Raw genomic sequence first — 27,485 nt, 5'->3', positions numbered from 1 at the left:
CCTAAAAAATTATATATAAAAAGCTTTCATATACTGCTAATCTGCTTTGCTAAATCCAGATAGTGGAGTTACTATTGTACTATTATTTTTTGTCAGTTTAAGAAGTTTGACATCTCAACAATTTATCCCACAAAAAAGTTCATAGTGATGAATATTTGGATGTTCAAAGCACAGAACCCTAACATTAGAGACTTACAGTATGTTCATTATAGAGCCCGACCGATATATTGTTTTGCCAATTTTATCAGCCTATCGCAGATATATCGGTATCGGAAAATATGTCGCAGATATTAACATTTTTTTAATGTGCGTTCAAAATACATTTATGTATATATATTCTGTTTATGTATACTGTATTCTATATACAGTACCAGTCAAAAGTTTGGACACATGAATTGAAATGCCATTGCCTGTCCAAGTGTATCCAAACTTCTGACTCGTACTGTACTATAATATACACATATATAATATCGGCCGATATATCGATATCAGATTTTTTTTTACTTCATAATACCGGTATCGGCCCCAAAAAACCCATATCGGTCGGGCTCTAGTTCATTGGACCACTGAAGGGGAAACTCCACCAGAAGGGAAACTCGACCAATGTTATATCTCAAAATCTGTTTCTAAGTCAAATTACAGAATTGAAAATAACACAGACATGTGGGTGTAGCTTATTCACATCTAACCAGACTTCTCTTACTTGTCTGCTGATATGCGCATGCTGGCGCTGCTTATGACCAAAGCTCCATCCACCAAACCAAAACACTTCTTATGTACAGTGTCTGGGGTAATAGTCAGCATCAGTCTTTAAGTGGATGTAAAAATTTGGGCATTTGATACACAGTAAATGAGTTCTTTATCATGTATGTAGACCTGTGAAATCTTTTACACAGATATCAAACTCTAGGAAAAGTTGACCAACTATCCTCACTGCCTGTTTATTTTAGGCTGTATTTGTGTCACTGCTTCATGTTTATTTTATTTATATTTTTCTCAGTGATGCTGAAAGTATAATAAAAATGGATATGTGTCATTTCCATTTGGTGATCTTTGATCAGGTCTTACCAGGGCCCTGAAATAAACTCTCAAGCATTAAATTGTGTGTAAGCTGGATCTGCTAAACATGCCCCAGTTCCACAAAGTAGTTAATATGGTTTTCACATACCTTTGTGATTTTTATTCTTTCACAGAGCAGCTAAACTCTGCATACTTCCCTCAAGAAGAAAAAACAGTGTTAAAACTGCAATGACATAACAAGATGGTGACTCTCAACCATTTCCATTTAACAGAACAGATTAACTTGACATTTTTATAATACCAATTAGCAAAATTGCAATGTAAGAACAATGTGGTTATGTGAAAGGGAACCATCACTTGCTTGCTTTCAGCTGCAGCAAGACAAACCTTCAGGTGCTGGCGGAGACCAAAAATAGCTAAAAGAGGGTGACTATTGGGCTTAGATTCATCAGGTGGCCTTAAGGACAACTCTAATGCTAATATCACTCCATACCTGCTGCCTGTGTATGTAAACAAACATTTGCATCATCCAAGAAGCAAAAAATATTGGTATAGACATGGTAACAACTGCAAGGAGAAGCAATACAACCAACAAGATATGCAAAAGTGCCGTAATGCATCTATTAGAGATGTGTCGTTCGCAAGCGAGCCTGCTCTAAGAGCTGATGGTTTGTAGTGAATCAGAAGAGCCAACTGGTGTCGAGTGAGAGCTGGCTCCCCTCCCTTTTCCTTTCACTGCTCAGCTCACTTATCTCAGTGGCTCAGCTCTGCTCATACATGAGGACTGGGACAGAACTTTGTTTTGATGGGCACGCCATGCGGCCAATCACACGTAAGGACAAATGCATAAAATATGGCAATTATAAGGCATCTCATAAAAACACTGAATGCAAAAGGGCTTATCAACACACAAATCATTCATTTTATCTAACTTAGGCTAAAATATCAGGCTCCAAATTATACTAAATAAAGAGCCATTTAGGAGCTGAGCCAAAAGAGCTGAACTTCCCATCACTAGCATTTATGTAGGTGGCTGGGTTTTTTTACATGACTGTGCCCAGGGGCCTATTGTGTCATAATCTGTTCATACCTCCAAGTAACACAATTATATGAAGTACTGTCCTATTCTTCATTTGGAGCAGGAGCGCTTGCACCTTTGTGCACTTACTGTTGACATCACAGGAGCCTATGAGGTTCAGCAGGTCTGAAAGCCTTATCAGGCCTCCTGCATTGCAGGTGATGCTTTACCTCCACTGCTCAATCAACCCAATCACACTATATTGTAAGGACACATTTGATCTGGCTGTGCACAAAAACAATTACATTATGTGAATGAGTTCAACATTGTTTTGCCCAAAATAGAAGCAATGACATGATGTCCTGTCAAGTTTAATCAAAAACCACACCTACCTTCTGACTCAGAGTGACCTGTAAAAACCTAGTTTTAAGATAAGGACTATTTAGCTCCTGCATGGTTGATTAACTAGAACATTGATCCTGACACCTTTGGCCCCTCAAGCCATTTAGCACTCAAGGAGCAGCAGCCTGGAATGCTTATGCCACATCCCAATGTGGGCTGCAAACACCACTTGGGATAAACTCCACCCCAGCATCATAACTCAAATTAACTGGTTTGTGTTATCTTAGCTCTCTTAACCTGAGGGAATATCATCTTGTTATACAGTGGTGTGAAAAATCAAGCAAATTGAAATATTAGTCAAAGATAACACAAGTAAACACATCATGCAGTTTTTAAATGAAAGGTTTTTTTTATTAAGGGAAAACAAAATCCAAAAGCCTTGTGTGAAAAAGTATTTGCCCCCCAGTTAAAACATAACTTAACTGTGGTTTATCACACCTGAGTTCAATTCCTCTAGCCACAGCCAGGCCTGATTACTGCATCACCTGTTCGCAATCAAGAAACAACTTAAATAGGACCTGCCTGACAAAGTGAAGTACACCAAAAGATCCTCAAAAGCTAGACGTCATGCCGAGATCCAAAGAAATTCAAAAACAAATGAGAAAGAAAGTAATTGATATCTGTCAGTCTGGAAAAGGTTACAAAGCCATTTCTAAAGCTTTGGGACTGCAGCGAACCACAGTGAGAGACATTATCTACAAATGGCAACATGGAACAGTGGAGAACCTTCCCAGGAGTGGCTGGCCGACCAAAATTACCCCAAGAGCGCAGCGACGACTCATCCAAGAGGCCACAAAAGACCCCACAACAACATCCAAAGAATTGCAGGCCTCACTTGCCTCAGTTAAGGTCACTGCTCATGACTCCACCATAAGAAAGAGACTGGGCAAAAATGGTCTGCATGGCAAAGTTCTAAGACGAAAAACCGCTGCTGAGCAAAAAGAACATAAAGGCTAGTCTCAGTTTTGCCAGAAAACATCTTGATGATCCCCAAGACTTTTGGGAAAATACTCTGTGGACTGACCAGACAAAAGTTTAACTTTTTGGAAGGTGTGTGTCCCATTACATCTGGTGTAAAAGTAACACTGCATTTCAGAAAAAGAACATCATACCAACAGTAAAATATGGTGGTGGTAGTGTGATGGTCTGGGGCTGTTTTGCTGCTTCAGGACCTGAAAGACTTGCTGAGATAAATGGAACCATGAATTCTGCTGTCTACCAAAAAGTCCTGAAGGAGAATGTCCGGCCATCTGTTCGTGACCTCAAGCTGAAGTGAACTTGGTTTTCTACAGTAGAAAAATGATCCAAAACACACCAGCAAGTCCACCTCTGAATGGCTGAAGAAAAACAAAATGAAGTTTGGAGTGGCCTAGTCAAAAAAAATTTGTTTTCCCTTAATAATAAAAACTTTCATTTAAAAACTGCATGATGTGTTTACTTGTGTTTCTTTAATAAATCTTTAATAAATATTTAAATTTGTTTGATGATCTGAAACAAAGTGTGACAAACATGCAAAAAAAAAAGAAAAGAAAAAAAAAGAAATCAGGAAGGGGGCCAACACTTTTGTGTGTATATATATATATATATATATATATATATATATATAGCAAAGATAACACAAACCAGTTAAATTTGAGTTATGATATATAAAATAAATAATAATTATTTTTATATAAAATCAGTAATACATGCTTAAACAATGATGCAATGTTATGTCTCCATAACTTAACAAAAAAAAAAAGAAGAAGAAAGAAACCAGAAATCTGAATCAAAAATAATATAATATTCTGGGGAATAAAATAACTCCCATAGTACCCCCATAGTTCTAGTAAAATGCTGAACTGGACACAAAGCATTGAATGCTTTATGCCATTCAGTACACCACAGATGCACCTATTAGAAAAGTAATTTATTTTCCGTTGAACTACTGTGATTTGTCTTCATCATGCTGGTGTCAAGCTGAAGGTTGTTTTTTCACAGCTTGCTGGATAATTACAGGATAATTACACTTTCAGTCTACAGGGTATACAGACAACTGCATTTTACTGTACAATACATGTAGGCTAATGTACTCTAGAAGCAAAATGTAATTGTAATTTTCAAGTCCAACCAAAATCTCAAGTCAGGCACATGACAAGTGGTGAAACAATCATTTCTGCATGTAAATCAGTTTATTAAAATCACTGAAGACAAAAGTTGTTTGATATTGCAGTGACAATGACAGCCCTGCAAACCCTAAAAATGTTTTTGTTTGACAAATCTGAACAAAACTATGTGATAAAAGATGTTATATGTCTTTTTATAAATATGTCTGCAAGGGCTTCTCTTTGACCAGCAGTCAAAACCATGATGAAGTCATTATGCTGGCAAGGAATTTCAGCCAAATATTCCTAATTCATCTGATAAGGTGCCTTCTCTGTACAGTGCAGTTTTTGTCAATATAACGAAACAGCTGGCTAAACAGCTGGCTTTACCGAATTACTTCAATTCATCAAGCATATAAGTTCAGTGGGCTCTACATTTCAGAACACCTAATAAACACATTTCAGTTGCAGTGATATGAAATTTCTTCTCAGGGAGAATTAAATCAACTTGAATTTATTACAGACCAAGAGTATATATGTAACATCTTCCTTAAAAAATATTTGTGCTAAAAATAAACTGAGCTTTTGGCTATTGGTTATATGGTTCCAAAAGTATAACCCTTCATCCAAATATGAAAATCAGATTATTTGATTAACCTGTTAGTCTTACCCCAGAGCGGATCCGCTCCGATTTTTGTATGTCCAGATATGCCTCAAAAGATCGTCGGAAAATGTGTATACAGTCTAAAAAATTTTATGTCTAATAAAACCTTAAAGTCTCACGATTCAAATGACATAAAGCAATTTTGGATTGAATAATCACAGCGACTACAGTTTCTTAATATTTAAACAAAAGTACAAATACAGTACAATACGCTGTTCCTTACCTTTCTCTCGTGTAACTTCATATGTGTAGTCAAACATGGAGTGCCGCATATCGTTTTGTTCGTTAGAATCCATAGAACAAAGTGCACCCATGTTTTAGTCCAAAAAGACGTAATATTGTACAGTAAATCCATAAATCCATCGTCCTCCTCATAATAAGCCGTAAACCGCTTCGTTTTACGGCTGTTTTGTCAGTTTATTCAATAAAGTTTGACATAGCAAGCTTCTGTGAATCACATGAGGCCTCAATCAAACTGGTTGTTACGTTTCACAGCGTAACTAACGGTAAAGCCAATAGAATTCACATCCTCAGAGAAAATCCCAGTCAGGGGGAATATTCTAACTTCGATTGACAGGAGAATTACCCAGTCAAATTGTTTGTAAATGGTGACAGACGCATCTTGTAGCCAATGATGAGGCCTAAAAATCAACATATCGCATGTCGTGCCAGATGACGCAACAGTGGGCTTTAACGCAGCCCCCACTCCTACTGTAAATGTAGCCATGACAACACTGGGCAGGCAGCGCTCGACGCTAGAGGGGGAGGGGAGTCATGTTTCACATTTACAGCGCGCCGATAGAAAACTGGGACGCTTTTGCTTCAATCGGCACCAAGGCCGTCAAAATAACTCTTAAAATGTAAGAACAACAGCTAGTTTAATTTAGCTATGTGTTTTTCGGCCATTTGCAAAAAAGGGGGCGGGGTAGACAATAATCACCCTGTCACTAATCCTCCCAGTAGTTCCACAGTGAAGGGGCCAATTTATATCTCATTTACATCTACTTTTTCTTTCTTTCTTTCTTTCTAGCTTGGTAAGCTTTGCTTCACCGAGACCAGGCTGAATGAAAATGTACCAGACAGCTCGCTTGAACTGCCTAGGTTCTCACTAGTGCGAGCGGACAGAGGGAAACAAAGTGGCAAGAATAAAGGAAGTGGTCTCGCTGTTTTTGTTAACTCCAAATGGTGCAACCCTGGACATGTAACAGTGAAGGACTGCATCTGCACTCCAGAAATTGAGCTGTTGACTGACTTAATGGGGATTTTAACCATGTCATTATTTCAGGAACTCTGACCAACTATAAACAGTATGTGGACTGTGCAACACGTGAAATTAAGATTCTTGACCTCCTTTATGCCCTCCCCCTTTATGCCCTGATTTTGTGGATCAGACCACAATTTAATATATCTAGTACCAACATACAAGCCCGTAGTAACACAACAGTCTGCTACCAAGAGGTATGTAAAGGTTTAGTCAAAGAAAGCTGAGGAGGCCCTGCAGGAGTGCCTCAGGGTTACAAACTGGGACCTTTTCATGGATGCTCATGGTGAGGACATCGAAGGCATCTCTCACTGTATCACAGCTTACATCCACTTCTGTGAGGACAATGTTGTTCCATCCAAAAAAGTTTGTTGTTTCCCAAATATTAAGCCATGGATAAATAAGGACATTAAATGCCTCCTCAGCAAGAAGGAGAGGGCGTTTATGGCAAGAGACGGAGGAACTCGGGGCTGTGGAGAACAAACTAAAGAGGAAGCTGAGGGAGGCAAAGCAGCTCTATAGAGACAGAGTAGAGCACAAGCTGAGACAGAAAAATATCAAAGAGGTGTGGAATGGGATGAAAGTAATGACTGGCTATAAGAAGTCACAAACTGCTGTGGAAGGAGACTCATAGTTTGCTAATGAACTTAATCTATTCTTCAATAGATTTGACACCACCTCTGCTTCTTACTCTGACCCAGTGTCCTCACACACCATCCCTCTTCCCTACACCACCTTAGCTGATGCCTTGGGGTCCCTTCACATCCCTCCACCCAACAACTCTGCCAATGCTGCCTCCCCATTGCCAACTGATGCCATCTCCTCTATCAGCAGCCATACAACATTGAAGTATACCTCACCTCCCCTCCCCTCATATCTCCTCCCCTGCCCTTACCATCTGACTCCTCATCAACACAATTCACAGGCCCAGCCTTTGCCACAGAACAGCCCCAGAGTACGTAAGGTGTGTACTGGATAGATTGCAGAGGTTTTTCAGCAACTCTTTAACCTCTTCTGGGTACTGGCCTTCAAGAGGCCATCCCAATACCCTTAGTGACTTCAGACCAGTAGTGCTAACATCACATGTCATGACAGTGTTTGAGAGACTGGTCCTGAAACACCTGAAATCTCAAGTGTGAATTTCTTGACCCCCTGAAGTTTGCATATCACGAACACATCAGAGTGGAAGATGCCATCATCTTCTTAATGCACAGAGCACACTCCCTTCTGGAGAAGCAGGGCAACACTGTGAGAGTCATGTTCTTTGACTTTTCAAGTGCTTTCAATATTATTCACCCCCACCTGCTAAGTGCAAAGATGCAGGATATGGAAGTTCCCGCAGACATGGTGGAGTGGATCACAGACTACCTCACTGGGCAGCCACAGTTTGTTCGCTTAGATGGCTGCATATCTGATGTGGTGATGAGCAGCACCGGTGCACCTCAAGGAACTGTACTGGCACCATTCTTGTTTACACTCTACACCTCAGACTTCCGCTACAACTCAGGAACCTGTCATCTCCATAAGTTCTCTGATGACTCCTCAATCATTGGATGCATCAATAATAATAAGGATGAGGAATACAGACACTTGATAAAAAGCTTTGTTGATTGGTGTTACAACCACTGTCTAAAGTGTAATATCAAGAAAACCAGAGAACTGGTGGTGGACTTTAGGAGGAGCAGAAAGACCCCAGTCCCTGTCTCCATCCTTGGAGAGGACGTAGAGATTGTGGACACCTACAAATATCTTGGAGTCCACATTAACAACAAACTGGACTGGTCAAACAATACAGATGCACTCTTCACGAAAAGACAGAGCAGACTGTTCTTCCTCAGGAGACTTTGTTCCTTTGGTGTGTGCAACAAGCTACTGAAGATGTTCTATCAGTCTGTAGTAGCGAGTGCACTGTTCTTTGCAGTTGTGTGCTGGGGAGGTGGCATCAAGGCTGGTGAAGCCAACAGACAGGTTGATTAGGAAGGAAAAATCTGTTGTTGGACTGGAAGTGGACAGTCTGGAGGCTGTGGCAAAGAGGAGGATAGTGGACATCCTCAACTCCATACTGGATAATCCTGCCCACCCACAGATTAATTCCTCCGAAAGCCAAGACTGAGAGATTCAGGAAGTCTTTTGTGTCCACGGCCATAAGACTCTATATTTCCACAATATAAACAATAATGCACACACCCACGCACACGCACACACACACACACACACACACACACACACACACACACACCCTCACACACAATCTCCACCCCCTCCTCCCAAAAAAAGAAGAATAACTGCTGTAACAATTGAATTTCCCCTTGGGGATTAATAAAGTATTCTTCTTCTTCTTTTCGGATGGAAGACTAGTAATTATGGTTCAAGCAAGCCCTTCTCTTCTATTAATGAATGAATGGGACCTACCAGTTGAACACAGGCTGTGGCTGTGGGGCAGTGTCCCCCCTTAACCTCAGCAATTGCTGACATTTCTTAAGCACCAGAGATTTGTTCAACCCTTATGACGTATTTCAGCATGAGTTTGTCTTTATAGCCCTGGGATGTCTCTTCTTACAACCAAGTAAAATACATGACGTGAGTAGCAGGAGAAAGGCTACTTTTGATACAAAATTAAATGCTTTGCTGGGTCTCAAATCTCATTCCTCTTTGGGTGTAAGTGAGTGTGAAGTCCTTTTCACAACAATACAATATGATGAAGTACAGCAGAGGGCTGGCAGAGGATGTGCTTTATATAGTTTGACAGACATGGGTTTTAAAAGGCAATTCAAATCATTTCAGACCACTACTTCTGCCAAAAGTAAGTATGGTATAGCACATATTTGAAAACACTAAATCCAACTGGATATGCTGATGTAACCAGATAAAACCTCCCACTGTTTTGTCTTTGTTATTCAGTCTAACATCATTCTACATTAACTGCATGACTGTCAATGAAAGTTTTCAGTCAGCAGAGCACATTTCAGTATATGTTTCTGTCAACCTACAACATCCTGTTTAGCCACATCATCTCACCCACACGTTACCATTTTTTTTACCCATTATTTTTGGATTCTGGTTCTGCAGGAAAATACAAATATTGCCATTATTAATCTCACCTACAATGCTCTAATTGGATACTGTAAGTAACTTTTCCAACAGTTGTCAATCTCTTTAGGCCCACTGATTCAGATGTCTGCAAAAGGGCTACTGATGGACTTCTTGCTATTACCTTTCTGTTGCTTCTGTAATCTTTGTGACTTTGTGTGAGTACATTTTTTAAGGAATGTGTTAGCAAAAATGAGAGTGGAAAATCTCAATATGACATAGTAAAAAAAATATAAAATTAGATTAGCCTGTTTTCCATTGCAAAAACATTCACTGTACAAGTGCTGTCAAAGAACTTACCTGTTTCACATCATAAGCAAAGAGGACATATTTCAGGTCAGGGGAGACAGAGTACTTGGCCACGTTAAAATTTATCTAGTGGAAATTAAATAGAAAGAAAAAGGCATAAAGATAAATATAGATAAATACATATACTATACTATGATACATACTAATAATATAATACATACACTGTATGCAAGCTAATTTCTACTTACAAATGTTGTGTTTGTCAGGATAATCTCTGTTTCATTTGTGAGAATGTTGAATTTGATGACATGGCCATCACTGTTCCTGTAGATGATCTCAGAATCTGTGTATAATAGGAGAGGGAACAAAGAAAAAAACACAGGTATGAAGTACTTAAAATATTGAAAGCTGTCATGAAAAACAATCTTTATGTCCTAAAAGAAAAAATTAAAGTTAAAAACAGTTCAAAGCATTCATTCTGAATTGAAAATATGCCTTTAAAGCACAAATATGTTCACAGCCTTATTGTTCCCTTAAATTAATAACCATGCAGCTGACTGTCAAACAAATTCACATTTGAAAAATGTAATGTGATTAACAGTGACATTTAACAGTGAGATTTTTTCTGCCAAAGAAACATAAAAGGAAGGCCTACATTTTTCATTTCTAGGTAACACAGCATCTTCTGTATTGATGTCAAGAGAATAGCGTGGCACAGTCAGTAGAACAGCTTTTGTACGAAGCTGCATTGGATGGATGTGACTGCGTTTGCTAATTTGTTTTGTGTCTGAGCCAAACATTCAGAAGCATAGCCCACCTCAAATGTCATGGAATGGGGAATTGTCATGAACAACAATACCTTTGTGTCAACACAACAGCATTCACAAATGTGTGAATGCAAGTTTACATATCCACACAAGGAGACAGGTTAAACTATTGGAGAGCAGCAGAGAGTAGGAAAAAGAGAGTGGCAAATATGTCCATGCTTATTACACATTGTGTTTATTTTGAGCATGTTCATTTTAAACATGCATATTATTGTAGCATGTTTGTTTGTTTATTTAGATCCCCATTAGCCCCTAATTACTCAGTCGCTATTCTTCCTGGGGTCTTAAAATTTCATTTGCAAGTAACACTTACACATACATGTTTCACATTTCAGACAAAAGGATGTACAACACAGCATTCACACTCAATACAACAGAACTAAAAAATAACAAAAATAAAAACATAAAATAGTTTGAGCTCTACATTTTCTTTTTGGCTGTTACTACTAGCATCCATAATTATATAACAGCTCAACTTTGCAAACAATTCTATATATATTCATTACAATTATTCATTTGTAATGCTAAAAAGTCTTAACCTTTTATGAAAACATGTCATATTTATTCCTGTTATCAAGAAATGTGGAAGTGGATTCCATGCCACCATAGTTCTATACTGCAGTGTCCTCTGTATTTGACCAGTTCTACAAGAAGGTAACTGAAGACGCCTCTCTGCTGACTGCCTGGTATAATACTGATGCACGTCACAAAAAAGATTTGATTTGACGCTGGCATTTTAGAAAAACTTGTATTTTGTATAAAATTAATTAAAGAACAATGAATCCTACTTTTTCTATTCAACCAGACCAGCTGATTGTTCATTTCTCTGATGCTTGTTCTGTACAGGCAGTTTAAGACTATACGAGCTACTTTATTTTGTGCAACTTGAAGTTTTATTTAAATTAGTGTATTAGACTAAATTACTGAACTAATCATTTTTCATCACTCAATTTGCTATACATTTTCTACAGTGCTTTAATACAGACATACTTCTTCCCATTTTATTGATATTTAAATAATTAGGCTATTCCATGAAAATGTACTGTAAAGAGTAACACCAAGTAGCTTTGCCTTAGTCACCTCTCCAATAACAATACCTCCCACATTCAGGTTCAGTGTAGGAGGGACTTTTAATTAATATTTTGATCCCAACACCATACATTTATTCTTACCGGCATTAATTAATCTTCCTTTCCTTAATCCAAAGTTCAACTAATTTCAGCTCTTCTTTTAAGATTCTGCTTGTAACATTTCGGGTAAGTGACAACTTTTAACTGGACACAAGGTAGCAATCAAAGACTTTATTTGAACACACAAAAGGCAAAACTCAACTCAGGTAGGCGCAGGAGAAAACCAGGAAACTCGGGAGTGTGACCTACTCAGAGAAACTGGAGCTAAGGGAAACAAGGAAGGCAGGAGCCAGGGGAAGCACCAGAGTCCAGAGACATGGTGCACAGGAACTGGGAGAGACTATGTTTGACAAAGGCAGGATCCTGAGACACCAAACTCAGGGATCAAGGAACAGTGAACAGTACCGTCACATGGAAAACAGCCCATATCGGCAAGAACACAGAGGTTACGGCAGTCCAATTGTAACACAGTCAGTAGCACAGTCTGGTCGAATACACACAGTCTTCAAAGTCAAAATTCTCAAAATTCTGAGTGTGCGTAGTGCGCAGTATTCAGTACAAAGTATTCAGGGCAATCCGGCAAAGAGGTGAAGTGAAGAGCAGGTATATATAGTTCCTTTCCTGATTCCTAACTAGGATCAGGTGTGACTAATGACCTCATTGCCTAGGAGAAACACATAGCCTACACACACAATGAGGAGAGAGAACATGAGGTGGAGAAAACCCAGAGAACAAGAGAGTCACAGGTAAAATAAATCAAAAGGGATTAACTAAAACTACCGGAGACTAACACAGGCAATACAGGAAGTAGAAACCAAAGTCCAAAACAGGAAACTAAGACATGTGTCATGACACTGCTCAGTTCAACTGACGTTTGTAGAGAAGTGTAAATGGTGGAATAATCTGCATATAGAGCAATTGTGGCATGTTCCAAGATAAAAGGCAAATCATTTGTAAAAACAGAAAATAAAAGTGGCCCTAGATAACCTTGTAGAACACCACAACAAAGAGTCTCCAAGTCAGAGTTATGACCATTAAAAATTACAGTAAATTCCCTATCTCCAGTTCTCTCAAGGGGCTATCCTCCAGAGCGGCCCCACGCCTCAGCTGTTATGAGGAGCCCTCCTCCAAAGCAGCCCTGGATTTTGTTCCACCCAAGCGGTCCAAGGGCAGCTCCGGAGCAGCCCGGAGAATTAGCCTGGGTGACGGTCCGACGGAAACGTACTCCTAAGCAGAAGCCCACGGCTCATCACCTGCCTGTTCACGTTTCTAATAGATTTTCCCCGCTCAGCGACACACCCGCTGAGAAACCGACTCTGATAATTGGCGATTCCATAGTCAGGAACGTGAAAATAGAGACACCAGCGACCATAGTCAAATGTATTCCTGGGGCCAGAGCGGGCGACATCGAGTCAAATCTGAAGCTGCTGGCTAAGGCTAATCGTAAATATGGGGAAATTATTATTCACGTCGGCAGCAATGACACCCGATTACGCCAATCGGAGGTCACTAAAATTAATGTTGAGTCGGTGTGTAACTTTGCCAAATTAATGTCGGACTCCGTAGTTTTCTCTGGACCCCTCCCCAATCTGACCAGCGATGACATGTTTAGCCGCATGTCGTCGTTCCGTCGCTGGCTGTCTAGGTGGTGTCCAGCAAACGATGTGGGCTTCATAGACAATTGGGCCACTTTCTGGGGAAAACCCGGTCTGATAGCGAGAGATGGCATCCATCCCACTTTGAATGGTGCAGCTCTCATCTCTAGAAATTTGGCCGAGTTTATTAGCCGACCTAAAGCCTGACAATCCAGATTGGGGACCGGGACGCAGAGACTCAGTCTAAAACGCCTCTCTGTAGTTTCCTTAGAGCCGCCGCCCCCCTCAAACCACATAGAGACTGTGTCTGCCCCTCGAACATACAAATCAAATAAATCAGAAGTTAACAGAAGAGGAGTTATTCATAAGAACTTAATAAAAATTAAAACCACTCCTCTTATTGAACAGAAAAACAGAACTGTCAAATGTGGATTATTAAATATTAGGTCCCTTTCATCTAAATCTCTGTTAGTAAATGATTTGATAACTGATCACCAAATTGACCTACTTTATCTTACTGAAACCTGGTTACAGCAGGATGAATATGTCAGTCTGAATGAATCAACCCCCCTCAGTCATAAAAATTATCATGTTCCTCGAAGCACAGGTCGAGGTGGAGGAGTAGCTGCAATCTTCCACTCAAACTTATTAAACTTTCATCCTCAGAACAGTTATAACTCATTTGAGAGCCTCACTCTTAGTCTCTCACATACAAACTGGAAAACACAAAAACCAGTTCTACTTGTCATTTTGTACCGTCCACCTGTTCCTTACTCAGAGTTTTTAACTGAATTCCCTGACTTCCTGTCTGATTTAGTGCTTAGATCAGATAAAGTCATTATAGTGGGAGATTTTAACATTCATGTAGATGTTGAAAATAACAGCCTCAGCATTGCATTTAATTCTATATTAGATTCAATTGGTTTCATTTAAAACGTTAATAAACCCACCCACTGTTTTAATCACACCCTTGATCTTGTTCTGACCTATGGCATCGAAATTGAACATCTAATAATTTTTCCCCCAAATCCTGTTTTGTCAGATCATTCTTTAATAACTTTCGAATTTAAAATGATGGATCATGCAGCGTTTGGAAGAAAATTCCACTACAGCAGATGTTTATCCGACAACGCTGTTAATAAATTTAAGAAAATGATTCCATCTCTATTTGCATCTATGCCAAGTATAAACATAGTGGAGGGCAGCTGCCTTAATCCTACTCCCTACCAAATTGATCATGTTGTTGACAGCGCTGTAACCTCACTGCGTGAAACGCTTGATTCTGTAGCCCCTCTGAAAAAGAAGTTAGTGATTCAGAGAAGACTAGCCCCATGGTATAATTTACATGTTCGTACCTTAAAGCAGGCATCACGAAGGCTGGAAAGGAAGTGGCGTTCCACAAACTTAGAGGAAATTTTTCTAGCCTGGAAAAACAGTCTACTAACATATAAAAAAGCTCTCCGTAAAGCCAGAACTGCATACTATTCATCACTAATAGAGGAAAATAAGAACAATCCCAGGTTTCTTTTCAGCACTGTAGCCAGGCTGACAAAAAGTCACAGCTCCGTTGAGCCCAGTGTTCCCTTAGCTCTCAGCAGTGATGAATTTATGAGTTTCTTTACAAATAAAATCACAACTATTAGAGATAAAATTCAGCAGATGCTTCCTATACCTGCAATAAATGAATCTTTTACTACAGTAGCTCTTGAATCATCTGTAGGACCTCAGTTATGTTTAGACTGCTTCTCTCCTATAGATCTCTCTGAATTTACATCAGTAGTTGCTTCATCGAAATCATCAACGTGTCTCTTGGACCCCATCCCGACTAGACTGCTTAAAGGCACCCTGCCATTAATGAACTCATCTTTATTGGACTTGGTAAATTTATCTCTAGTATCAGGCTACGTACCACAAGCCTTTAAGACTGCAGTAATCAAACCTTTACTCAAAAAGCCTAGTCTTGATCCAGGAGTCTTGGCTAATTATAGACCAATATCCAACCTGCCATTTATTTCTAAAATCCTAGAAAAAGCTGTTGCTAAGCAGCTATCAGACCACTTACACAGGAATGAACTATTTGAAGATTTCCAATCAGGATTTAGAGCACATCATAGTACAGAAACAGCACTGTTGAAAGTTACCAACGATCTTCTCTTAGCCTCAGATAATGGACTTGTTTCGATACTTGTCCTCCTAGACCTTAGTGCAGCATTCGACACCATTGACCACAACATCTTATTACAGAGACTGGAGCATGTGATTGGTATCAGAGGAACAGCGTTAAAGTGGTTCCAATCCTATTTATCGGACAGATTCCAGTTTGTTCATGTCCATGATGAACCTTCCACACGAACAAAAGTTAGTTATGGAGTTCCACAAGGTTCTGTGCTAGGACCGATTCTGTTCACCCTGTACATGCTTCCTTTAGGATATATCATTAGGAAGCACTCTATTAATTACCACTGCTATGCGGATGACACTCAGTTATATCTATCTATTAAACCTGTTAACACAAACCAGTTAACCAGACTTCAAGCCTGTCTAACTGACATAAAGGCCTGGATGACCAGTAACTTTTTACTTTTAAACTCGGAGAAAACAGAAGTCATTATATTTGGGCCTAAAAATCTCAGAAATAACTTTTCTAAAATTATAGCTACTCTAGATGGCATAGCCCTGGCCTCCAGCACTACTGTAAAAAACCTTGGAGTTATTTTTGACCAGGACATGTCCTTTAACTCACACATAAAACAAATTTCTAGAACTGCATTCTTTCACCTGCGCAACATTTCCAAAATTAGGAACATCCTGTCTCAAAATGATGCAGAAAAACTAGTCCATGCATTTGTTTCCTCAAGGTTAGATTACTGTAACTCATTACTATCTGGATGTCCTAATACCTTAATAAAAAGCCTCCAATTAATCCAGAATGCCGCAGCCAGAGTCCTGACAGGAACTAGCAAGAGAGATCATATTTCTCCTATATTGGCTTCTCTTCATTGGCTCCCTGTAAAATATAGAATAGAATTTAAAATCCTTCTTCTCACATACAAATCCCTTCATAATCAAGCTCCTTCATACCTTAAAGACCTCATAGTACCATATTATCCCAATAGACCACTTCGCTCTCAGGGTGCAGGCCTACTTGTGGTTCCCAGAGTTCTCAAAAGCAGAATGGGAGGCAGAGCCTTTAGCTATCAAGCTCCTCTCCTGTGGAACCAGCTCTCAGCCTGGGTTCAGGAGGCAGACACTCTCTGTACTTTTAAGGCTAGACTTAAAACCTTCCTCTTTGACAAAGCATATAGTTAGGGCTGGCTTCAGGCAACCCTGAACCATCCCTTAGTTAGTTATGCTGCTATAGCTCTAGACTGCCCGAGGACCATCGGTGCACTGAGCTCCCCTACCCTAACCCCCCCCTTCTCTTCCCCACCTCATGTATATTCCACCATTGAATGTTACTAACCTTGTGCTCTCTCTCTCCCCTAGTTTGTGCTCTTTCCCTCCCTCTCTCTCTCTCTCTCTCTCTCTCTGTACCTTCTGCAGGTGTCCCTGGTCCTGGAGCTGTTTATCGCTGATGTGCAGTTACTGGCCCCACCAACTTGCAGTGTCTATTTGTTGTTTATTGTTGCTGTTCTTTTCTCTCTGCTCTATCCACTCACCCCAACCGGTCGAGGCAGATGGCCGCCCAAACTGAGCCCGGTTCTGCTGGAGGTTTTTTTCTTCCGTTAAAGGGAGTTTTTTCCTCTCCACTGTCGCCAAGTGCTTGCTCATAAGGGAATTGTTGGGTTTTTAGTTTTAGTTTTTGTAAAGTGCCTTGAGATGATTTGTATTGTGATTTGGCGCTATACAAATAAAATTGAATTGAATTGAATTGAATTGAAGGGGCCGTCCTCTGGAACCACCCCAAATTCTGGTTTGCCTGAAGGGTCGTCCTCCAGAGCAGCCCCAGGTCCCCACTCGCCTGAGCAGCTATCCTGCAGATCAGCCCGAGATCCATGTGCACCTGAGGGGCTGACCTTACAGAACAACCCCGGATTCTCAGCTGCCTAAGGGGTTGTCTACCCTGCCTCTGAGAGCAGAGCAGATCACCAGACTGTACTGCCTCTCCCTCCTCCAGTGCCGCCTGCCCCCCTCCACCCTCCCGTGTCGTCCTTATGACTTGGGAGATGGCACTTGGGGGGGCTCAGTGGCTTTATGTTCATTATGTCCAATTGTCTTCACCAGTCCCTGCTCTGCCCCTTCTCTTTCTCCTTCCTGGGGTCTATTGATACCTGTTCCTTTGTTCCCAGCTGAATCTCTCATGTTATTCCCTGCTGTCACCCTGCCGTTCTTGTCTGGCGTGTTATTCTCCGTCTTCTACCTAAGTTCCTCTCCTGGTGTCTCCTGCTCCTCTCCCGCACACCTGCATGAGTTTTCCTCTGTTGGTTGGTTCTAATGAAGTACTTGAGTTTGCATTTGGGTCCAGTTTAATTATTTACCAAAGCGCAACAGTAATATACTTATTACTTAATATATATACTTACTTAATATACAGAAAAGGGTTCTTTACAATTCTTTAAAGGTGGCACAATTTTAGCAATTTTCCATTTAGTAGGACAAATACATTTTTTTCTAAACAAATTAATTATATAGGCTATAGGCTCAGAAATTACATCAGCCACAAATTTCAATAATTTAACATCAACATTCAAAGGTCCCTTATGAAGAAGAGGAAAACAAGGACTGTGACGTTGCCCAGTACGGCAAAGCCAGGGTCAGGGAGCCAGGCCCAGGGTTGATGCTCGAAGGCCAGCTTGCCCAACCTGTTCACATGTGCTTTGTGGACTTGGAGAAGGCATTCAACTGCGTCCCTTGTGACATCCTGTGGGAGGTGCTCTGGGAGTTTGGGGTCTGAAGCCCTTTGCTAATCGCTACCCGGTCTCTGTACAACCAGCGCGGTAGCTTGGTTTGCATTGCCTGCAGTAAGTCAGACCTGTTCCCATTGCATGTTGGACTGAATGGACAGAATTTCCAGATGCAGCCAGAGAGTCCAGTTCAGGGACCACGTGATTTCATCTCTGCCTTTTGCAGATGATGGTGTCCTGTTGGCTTCATTAAGCCAGGACCTTCATCATGCGCTACAGGCAACTAAGTGTGAAATGGCTGGGATGAGAATCAGCACCTCCAAGTCCAAGGCCATGGTTCTCAACCGGAAAATGGTAGCTTGCCATCTCCAGGTTAGCGGAGAGATCCTGCCTCAGGTGGAGGAGTTTAAGTATCCTGGGATCTTGTTCACTAGTGAGGGAAGGACGGAACATGAGATTGAGAGATAGAATCGGCAGTAGCAATGCGGTCAATGTATTGGTCTATTGTGGTGAAGAAGGTGCTGAGCCAAAAGGTGAAGCTCTCGATTTACTGGTCAATTTACATTCCAACTCTAATCTATGATCATGAGCTGTGGGTCATGACTGAAAGGACAAGCTCTCGGATACAAGCAGCTGAAATGAGCTTCCTTATTGCAGGGTGGCTGGGCACTCTTCCCTGGTCACCATAGAGTAGAGCCGGGCTCCTCCACATCAAGTGGAGCCAGCTGAGGTGGCTCGGGCATCTGTTCCAGATGCCGGCTGGGTGCCTCCCTGGGGAGGTGTTCCTGGCATGTCCCACCAGGAAGAGGCCCAGGGAAGACCCAGGGCATGCTGGAGGGAATACGTCTCTCAGTTGGCTTGGAAACACCCTAAGAAGAGCTGACCAGGGAAAAGGAAGTCTGGGCATCCCTGCTTAGACTATTGCCCCCACGACCCCACGACGATATTGGTGCATTAGGTGGCCTATAGCAGCAACCAATAAGGACAGGCCTGAGATAAGGTATGTGAACTTGTAACCATAATACTTCATTGCCAATACTACCAAGGTTATTCTAAACTGCTATTCCTTAGAACTCCAAAATATCCTGAATCTTATTTCTTAAACTACATATATTTAAATGAGCTATTTTTAATCCTTTTTTCTGTAGTATAGATCTAGAATTTACTATCCAGTTTCTTACTTTAATAATGAACTTTAGTCAAAAAACACTTCCCAATTGTAGAGCCTTTAAATAAAGAAAAAGACCAACAAATAAATCACACACATACTCATGCACACACACACCTGTTTTGCCAACATAGGCCTGCACTTAACATGACTAATCAAAAGCCAATGTGGCCCACTTCTCCCTATTTTATTTGGAGAAATAATACCACACAACAATAGATCTAGGTGAATTTCTTTCTTGGTTAGTGTCACAATTAATTATTTTTATCATAAATTTAGCGAACTGTCAGAGATTGGCTTTCTCACTGAATGTTCAACTTTGACGCATACTCAAAGCTTGTGGAAGTCTGCTGCTTGGCCCACTGTTGACATTAGCATTTAGTTCAAAGTACTGATTTATGTAAGTATAGCTCCACAGACACACTAATGTGGTTGTAGGCCTTTATAGCCTATTCTTCAGTGGCAGACGTGATGTGCTCTGCCACTGACACATGCAAGCTATGTGTCTGTTTACTACATATTCCTTGCAGGAGGGTCATTAAATAACTTCAAGAGACTTTAAAATCAGTTTCTCTCCTCTCCCCCTATATTTTGATTATGGTTTAATGTTTTAATTTTTTATTTACAGTATGTAGTTTCTGACCAGCTAATAGACAGCAGCATTTTTATGTACAATATTTGAGTTAAACCCAGCCTATAAAGACATTTTATTAAATTGGAATTGGATTGAACCGGATGTGACTTGTCTCAGTGGCTTCTTGTACTGTAACAGCCCTAAACTGTCCTTCTGACTGCAGCTTTTTGTCACTGCCCTCTACTGCCACCTGCTCTCATCTGCTTTCCAGGCGTGGTTCAGCACTGTTCAACACATGATGAGCACCAAATGATGGGGTGGTGCAGCTGTAGCAACAAATAGTGTTCATCTAAGCTTATCAATTGGTGTATGAGTTCATATGAGTCTGCCTGAATATGAGCTGGTGGCCGCATAACTGATGCCTGTAGCTATGAAGTATGAATGGAGGAGCTGATGCAAATCAGCATGACTTCACCAAACTGAGCTGATGCAGTTATTTCATTTCTGTTTCCATTAAATTGTACAAGTTATTTAACAATTGCTGGAAACTAAAATGTGAATCATTGCACATGGGTATGTTCAAGAGGACACGTTTGGCAGTAATACTTTAATTAGTAATGCCTTCAGTAATGTGGCTATTTTTTAGGATTGACTAGTGCAAGGGTTTGTAATTTGAAATTAAATCATTACACTAAAGTTAATCAAAACCATCCCATTAATTCAGCCCCCCCAACTCTTCATTTACTTGTAGTCCATTTGCTGGTAGTTATGTATGGTCGGTACACCCTTCTACACATTTCCAGATGTTTTTTTGCCCAAATATCCATGAGTAATCCAATATTTATTGGAATTTACTTTTTTTTTGATTACACAACTTATAGCACACATATGTTTCTCTGAAAAGTGAATGAGGCAGTGTGGATCTGCTGCACAATCCTTAAACTCAGCATGAAAAAATGCTGAAGTTTTCAGATAACAGCAACACTGTATAGGGGTGGTTCACCTGCCAAGTCTTACTGAAATGGGTGCAAAACTACTGCTTTGCTCCCATCAATCACTGCTCCTCACTCTCACATACGTTTTGTGGCTCAGCAGGTCCCCTTATTGTACTCTGTTGCTCTTACTGACGTTTCTTCTAGGTTTTCTGAGAAGTTTGTCCTTATCTGACTCCAGGGTCCAAGGCCAGGGGGTGTACAGTGATTGCACTGTACACTGTCCAGACTGAAAAACCCCTTGAGGCAAAATATGTGTTCTATGATATTGAGCTACATATATAAAATTGACCTGACTTGTTTTCTTCTTGGAGTGAAGACATCAACAATAAGTGGCAGTAAGTCATAAATGCTTGACTATGGTAGAAACCGAAGCAGAAGTACTTGAAAAATCTTTTTGCATTTTCTGAAAATGTTCAGAAAAACAGCTGGACAAATGCAGTATAGTTTTATCTGCAAATGTCTTTGTCTGGCTGGAAAGGTAAACTAGTATGTGACAGAATACATTGTGTGTGATTTTGTGTGAGGATTATGTCTGGACTTTGGAGATGACTGGGAGTCATAGGCAGTAATAATGAACAGCTTTAGGAGTAAGCACAGCTGTCTTTGCTGAACTCCTCTCTTTAATCTCAAACAGCTGACAAGGCTGGTCCACATAAATCCATGTTTCTTTCTTGTGTTATCTAAAGCCACATTCAGAACTGTTTTTTCCTAAAACAAGGCGCAGTCCAAACACAAGTCTAAACCACCTGGGCAAAGACATTAAGAGTGTGCCCACAGAGCCCAAGGTGTGTTGCCCATGCTGTCACTATCATGGACAGTTAAAGGGCAAAGGGACCTAAAATATGTAGCCAATAACTCTTAGAACCCACCACACGAAACCATGCTTATGACTAGTAGGAATAATGGCTCCTGCCATGAGCCAATACACCTGATCAGTGTTGTCTTTGGAGAGGTGTAGTGTTCATCTGCACTCTTACAAAGACATGTTGAGGTAAGATCAGTCTGTTGTAATTTGCTGTCAAAGATGGACTCTATCAAGTTTTGTCCAGTAGCATCAGTATATACAAAAGTAGGATTTTCACTGGTAAGATATGTGGTAGAGTAAAATTCGCTGTCTATAACCACTTTCTCCTCACATTTATGTACTCCATTGCTAAGTTATGATGAGGAAATATTTATTGTATAAATATTTCACATGATTATTTACAGTGGGTACGGAAAGTATTCAGACCCCTTTAAATTTTTCACCCTTTGTGTCATTGCAGCCATTTGCCAAAATCAAAAAAGTTCATTTTATTTCTCATTAATGTACACTCAGCACCCCATCTTGACAGAAAAAAACAGAAATGTAGAAATTTTTGCAAATTTATTAAAAAAGAAAAACTGAAATATCACATGGTCATAAGTATTCAGACCCTGTACTCAGTATTGAGTAGAAGCACCCTTTTGAGCTAGTACAGCCATGAGTCTTCTTGGGAATGATGCAACAACTTTTTCACACCTGGATTTGGGGATCCTCTGCCATTCTTCCTTGCAGATCCTCTCCAGTTCTGTCAGGTTGGATGGTGAACGTTGGTGGACAGCCATTTTCAGGTCTCTCTAGAGATGCTCAATTGGGTTTAGGTCAGGGCTCTGGCTGGGCCAGTCAAGAACGGTCACAGAGTTGTTCCGAAGCCACTCCTTTGTTATTTTAGCTGTGTGCTTAGGGTCATTGTCCTGTTGAAAGGTGAACCTTCGGCCCAGTCTGAGGTCCTGAGCACTCTGGAAGAGGTTTTCTTCCAGGATATCTCTGTACTTGGCCACATTCATCTTTCCTTCAATTGCAACCAGTCGTCCTGTCCCTGCAGCTGAAAAACACCCCCACAACATGATGCTCCCACCACCATGTTTCACTGTAGGGATTGTATTGGACAGGGGATGAGCAGTGCCTGGTTTTCTCCACACATACCGCTTAGAATTAACGCCAAAAAGTTCAATCTTGGTCTCATCAGACCAGAGAATCTTATTTCTCATAGTCTGGGAGTCCTTCATGTGGTTTTTGGCAAACTCTATGCCAGCTTTCATGTGTCTTGCACTGAGGAGAGGCTTCCGTCGGGCCACTCTGCCATAAAGCCCCGACTGGTGGAGGGCTGCAGTGATAGTTGACTTTGTGGAACTTTCTCCCATCTCCCTACTGCATCTCTGGAGCTCAGCCACAGTGATCTTTGGGTTCTTCTTTACCTCTCTCATCAAGGCTCTTCTCCCACGATTACTCAGTTTGCTGGACGGCCAGGTCTAGGAAGAGTTCTGGTCGTCCCAAACCTTTTCCATTTGAGGATTATGGAGGCCACTGTGCTCTTAGGAACCTTGAGTGCTGCAGAAATTCTTTTGTAACCTTGGCCAGATCTGTGCCTTGCCACAATTCTGTCTCTGAGCTCCTTGAGCAGTTCCTTCGACCTCACGATTCTCATTTGCTCTGACATGCACTGTGAGCTGTAACGTCTTATATAGACGGGTCTGTGTGTGCCTTTCCTAATCAAGTCCAATCAGTTTAATTAAACACAGCTGGACTCCAATGAAGGAGCAGAACCATCTCAAGGAGGATCAGAAGAAATGGACAGCATGTGAGTTAAATATGAGTGTCACTGCAAAGGGTCTGAATACTTATGACCATGTGATATTTCAGTTTTTCTTTTTTAATAAACTTGCAAAAATTTCTACATTTCTGTTTTTTTTCTGTCAAGATGGGGTGCTGAGTGTACATTAATGAGAAATAAAATGAACTTTTTTGATTTTGGCAAATGGCTGCAATGACACAAAGAGTGAAAAATTTAAAGGGGTCTGAATACTTTCCGTACCCACTGTATGTATCAGTCCACAAATGTGGCTTTTGTACAGTGGTGAAAGATCCTTATTGATCATATTAATATCAATAGTAAAATATTGACCATTTTAGTAATTTACTGTAACATGCCTTTCTCTTTTTAAAAAAAAAAATAATAATTTCACAATCAATTGAGGTAGTTACATTGTGTAATTTGAGCATTTACTGTATTTGAAATTGGTGTGTTGTGAAATATATTTGACAACCAGTTGCCATAGGTCCATTTCTAGACTGCTGTTAGGAAAACTACACTTTGAAATAAGAAGGGGTCTGTGGAGGGTTTAATGCAAACACTTTTTTGGTCTGAAAAGAGCACCAAAATTGTACTGCCCCACGTAATCTGCATAAACACAGCCTAAGCCCTACCTCTTCTCCCATGGCAGCACAAATAAGCTTGTTTGGTTGGCAGGAAAATTGCAAATCATGTGCAGACTTAAAAAAAATACACTTCTGCCTGGGAAAATTACATAAAAACTGCATTTGGACTAATGACACCCTTGCACCTGCAGGAAAAAAAGAGTCCTCATTGTTACAGTCAGTGATGTAACTCAACAAATGCATTATTCATTTAAATCTGGTTACATACACACACACGCACACACACACACACACACACACACACACAATTAATCAGTACACAGATATTAATCACACACACACATTATGTGTGTGTGATTAATATCTGTGTACTGATTAATTGTGTGTGTGTGTATCTGTGTACTAATATCTGTGTACTGATTAATGTCTCGTAATCTTAAGGCTCAAATCATTAGAGCAAAATAAATATTTAGTGCTGATAAAAAGAAAACCATTCTTGTGATCTTTAAAACATGACCATAGGTCTCAGCACTGCTCTGCACTTGTCTCCTTAAATAATGAAACATTTGTAGCAGAAAAAGAACAAGCTAAGAATCTAATGTATAAGTGATGCCCTTCTTCTGTAACCCCATGAATAATCAAACATCTCTGCATTTTTCTGCCAGACTCAACTTTGCATCTTAGGCAGACTCACGTGGATTAAATGATTCTCATTGTACACACCACATGCAACCACTGCGGCTTTCACGTATGTGTGTGTTATTTTAGGCACATAACCATGATATTCTTCTGAAGTAAAGATCAGTACAGCTTAATTTTAGATTGTGCCATCAAAATCTTGTCCTCTTTGATGTTAGGACCTGTCAAACAAATTTTAGGAAAAGGACTGAATTAGAAATGGTACATTATCAGTGGAGGCTCAGTCACAGCCAATGAAGTCACCTCTTGCTCTGCTCTTTTAAGTCTGTGCTCTCAATATTCTCATATTTTCCTGTTATAAAGAATGAGCCATAAAAGGGAAGGTGGTGTCTTTGTAGGAGAGGTTCACAATCATATAATATGCAGCACCATTTTAGCCAGGAAGGAGACAATGGGCCTCATGAAAACAGCACTTGTTCAGATTTGTTCTTAAATTATACACGGGAGTGATTTAAGAGAATTTGTGGCATTCACTAATTTTTTTGTATTCAGAATGGTCTTATAGATATGAATGAAACTGGAATGTGGTTACGTCTACACTACTGGTATGAACTAGCATATGTAAATAGAAAAAAGGTTTGGCTTGTGAGTTGTAACAATAAATAATGAATTAAGACCTTAAATATCTAGAAGAAATGAAGTGAAAAAAATCTATAATAAACAAACTGCAAAATTTCAATCCAGGTCTACCCATATATTTATTGCCATGTGTGGTCATAACATTATACAGTTATTAGGAAAACTCTCATTCTGACAAATTAAACACATCAACGTCTTTCTGCAGGTCTGCAGGTCAATATTAAGCGTTACATTTCTATCAAAGCCAGCAATAATGCGTCACCTTTCCCAATTACTTGCCTATTATTATTTTATCACTTAGAACTGATAATGACACAGCATACTGTGTGTATACTGTACATACTGTATAAAAAAGTGATAAAAATGAGCTAGACCTTACCACCCAACTTCCACTTCACTACAACCACAAAAATGTTGATATTGTATTCTGCAAGAAGAATCCTGCCTCAATATAAAATTTATTATTATGAAATTATAATTATAATATTATCAATATTAACTTGTCAGCATTAATAAAATACTGTTGAAACATTAATGTATTGCTAATACTCTTATTACTTAAATGAGAAAACACTATAACAAAAGCCATTTCCACTCATTGAGTACTGTTACATTTGGTAGATTTTGTATATTTTGCTTACAACTTTTGCTGATAATATGTATGTGTTGTACCTTTACTTAAGCAAATGCTATGAAGTACTACAGTATTTTCATTCTCTTTTATTTCCACTTTTGTTTTTCGAAAAGCATCTCAAACAGCAGTGATGGCAGACTTAGAAGCCATGGGTTGATGGATGGTAGCTACCATCACCCCGTCCTCCACACCCAAACCTCTTTCATACTGCTTACTGCACTGGCACTCAACTTTGCCACTGGGTATGAATCACGGGGTGAGTAATTGACTAATATCAACACAACCTGGACTGGACTAAACTAATTCCTGCAGCCAGGTTACAAAATCTGGTGGAAAGTATTTCCAGGAAAGCACTGGAGTGAACCAGATCTACTGCCTATGGTTTTGGAATCACATGGTTAACCACATGGATCACCTATGGGTGAAATGTTTGAGTGTACACACACAATAATTGTCTCAAATTCCTTACACACTTTTGACCATTATTTAATAACATGGGCCATTGCTACAGCAACATTGGCTCCAGTCTTTCAGGTGCAGAGGTGGGTTAGAAACAGAGGGTAACAAATTTTGGTCTAACTGAAAGCTCTTCTACTGGCAAAAAGATGCACAGAACTATGCACAGCCAATGGAGTACAAAGTCTGGAGGCCAAATGGGAACTCTGTGCACAATGTAATATGCATAGCACACACTGAATTATTTAGTCAGGGTTGTGTAATGCTTGAATCCTGCGTCTGGATTCCCTAAGGTTTCACCGAATGTCACAGCTGGTCAAGCTCAAAGCCAACTTGTTAAAGATAGAACATAAGAGCTTGGTTCTGCAGATATGGACAGTAAATATGGTAACGTGTGCCTTAAGTGTAAGAATTCAGCGACGGTTATTGGAAATTTTGTATTAAAAATGGCATCTGTTGTACACTGCTTAGACACTTTGTTGATGACAAAACGGAGAACAGATTTATGTTTATCATTTCTTGTAGCACATATACAGACCTAACTATACTGACTGGCTTCTGTTAGGTACATATGGTACAATCAGATATCCTTATGTAATGCAAACAGAGAATGCAAGCCATACACTATAGATATTAACCTGTATTTTAAAGGTGCAATGTGTAAAATGAAAAACATTTCGTGGTGACACTACAGAATCCATCCATCTGAGCACCCCCTAATAGAGTGCTCTAAATAGTACACACTGAACCTTTAACTGTATAATTTCTTTTTTATTTATAATTCACCTACAACATCATAACAGCAATTTGAAGCCACAGATTTTTGATAAATGGCAAAATACATTACTTGAAGTCTAATGTTTGAAAGATGATGGATGTTGAACTGCATATTTAAAATGTCTAATTTTTCATTCATTTATGTAATTATAATTTAGTTCCTCATACATCATAAACAACAGATAAAGATACATGGCAAAATACATTATTTGATGCTTTAATGAATCCCTTGGTAGGA

General features: G+C 39.9%; 1 protein-coding gene across 1 annotated transcript in view; it reads right to left on the bottom strand.

Annotated features, from left to right (window-relative positions):
• The window catches only part of dpp10 (dipeptidyl peptidase like 10), a 219,841-nt gene that overhangs the window by 59,251 nt on the left and 133,105 nt on the right, over nt 1-27,485 (bottom strand). Inside the window, exons 4-5 of the mRNA XM_026295426.1 lie at nt 10,037-10,131; nt 9,840-9,914 (exon numbers count right to left, since the gene is read on the bottom strand). Coding sequence (XP_026151211.1) covers nt 9,840-9,914; nt 10,037-10,131 — 170 coding nt within the window. The remainder of the gene's footprint in view (nt 1-9,839; nt 9,915-10,036; nt 10,132-27,485) is intronic.

This window comes from Mastacembelus armatus, chromosome 21 (genome assembly GCF_900324485.2).
Source record: "Mastacembelus armatus chromosome 21, fMasArm1.2, whole genome shotgun sequence".
Taxonomy (NCBI): Eukaryota; Metazoa; Chordata; class Actinopteri; order Synbranchiformes; family Mastacembelidae; genus Mastacembelus; species Mastacembelus armatus.
This window is presented reverse-complemented; position numbering and strand designations above follow the sequence as displayed.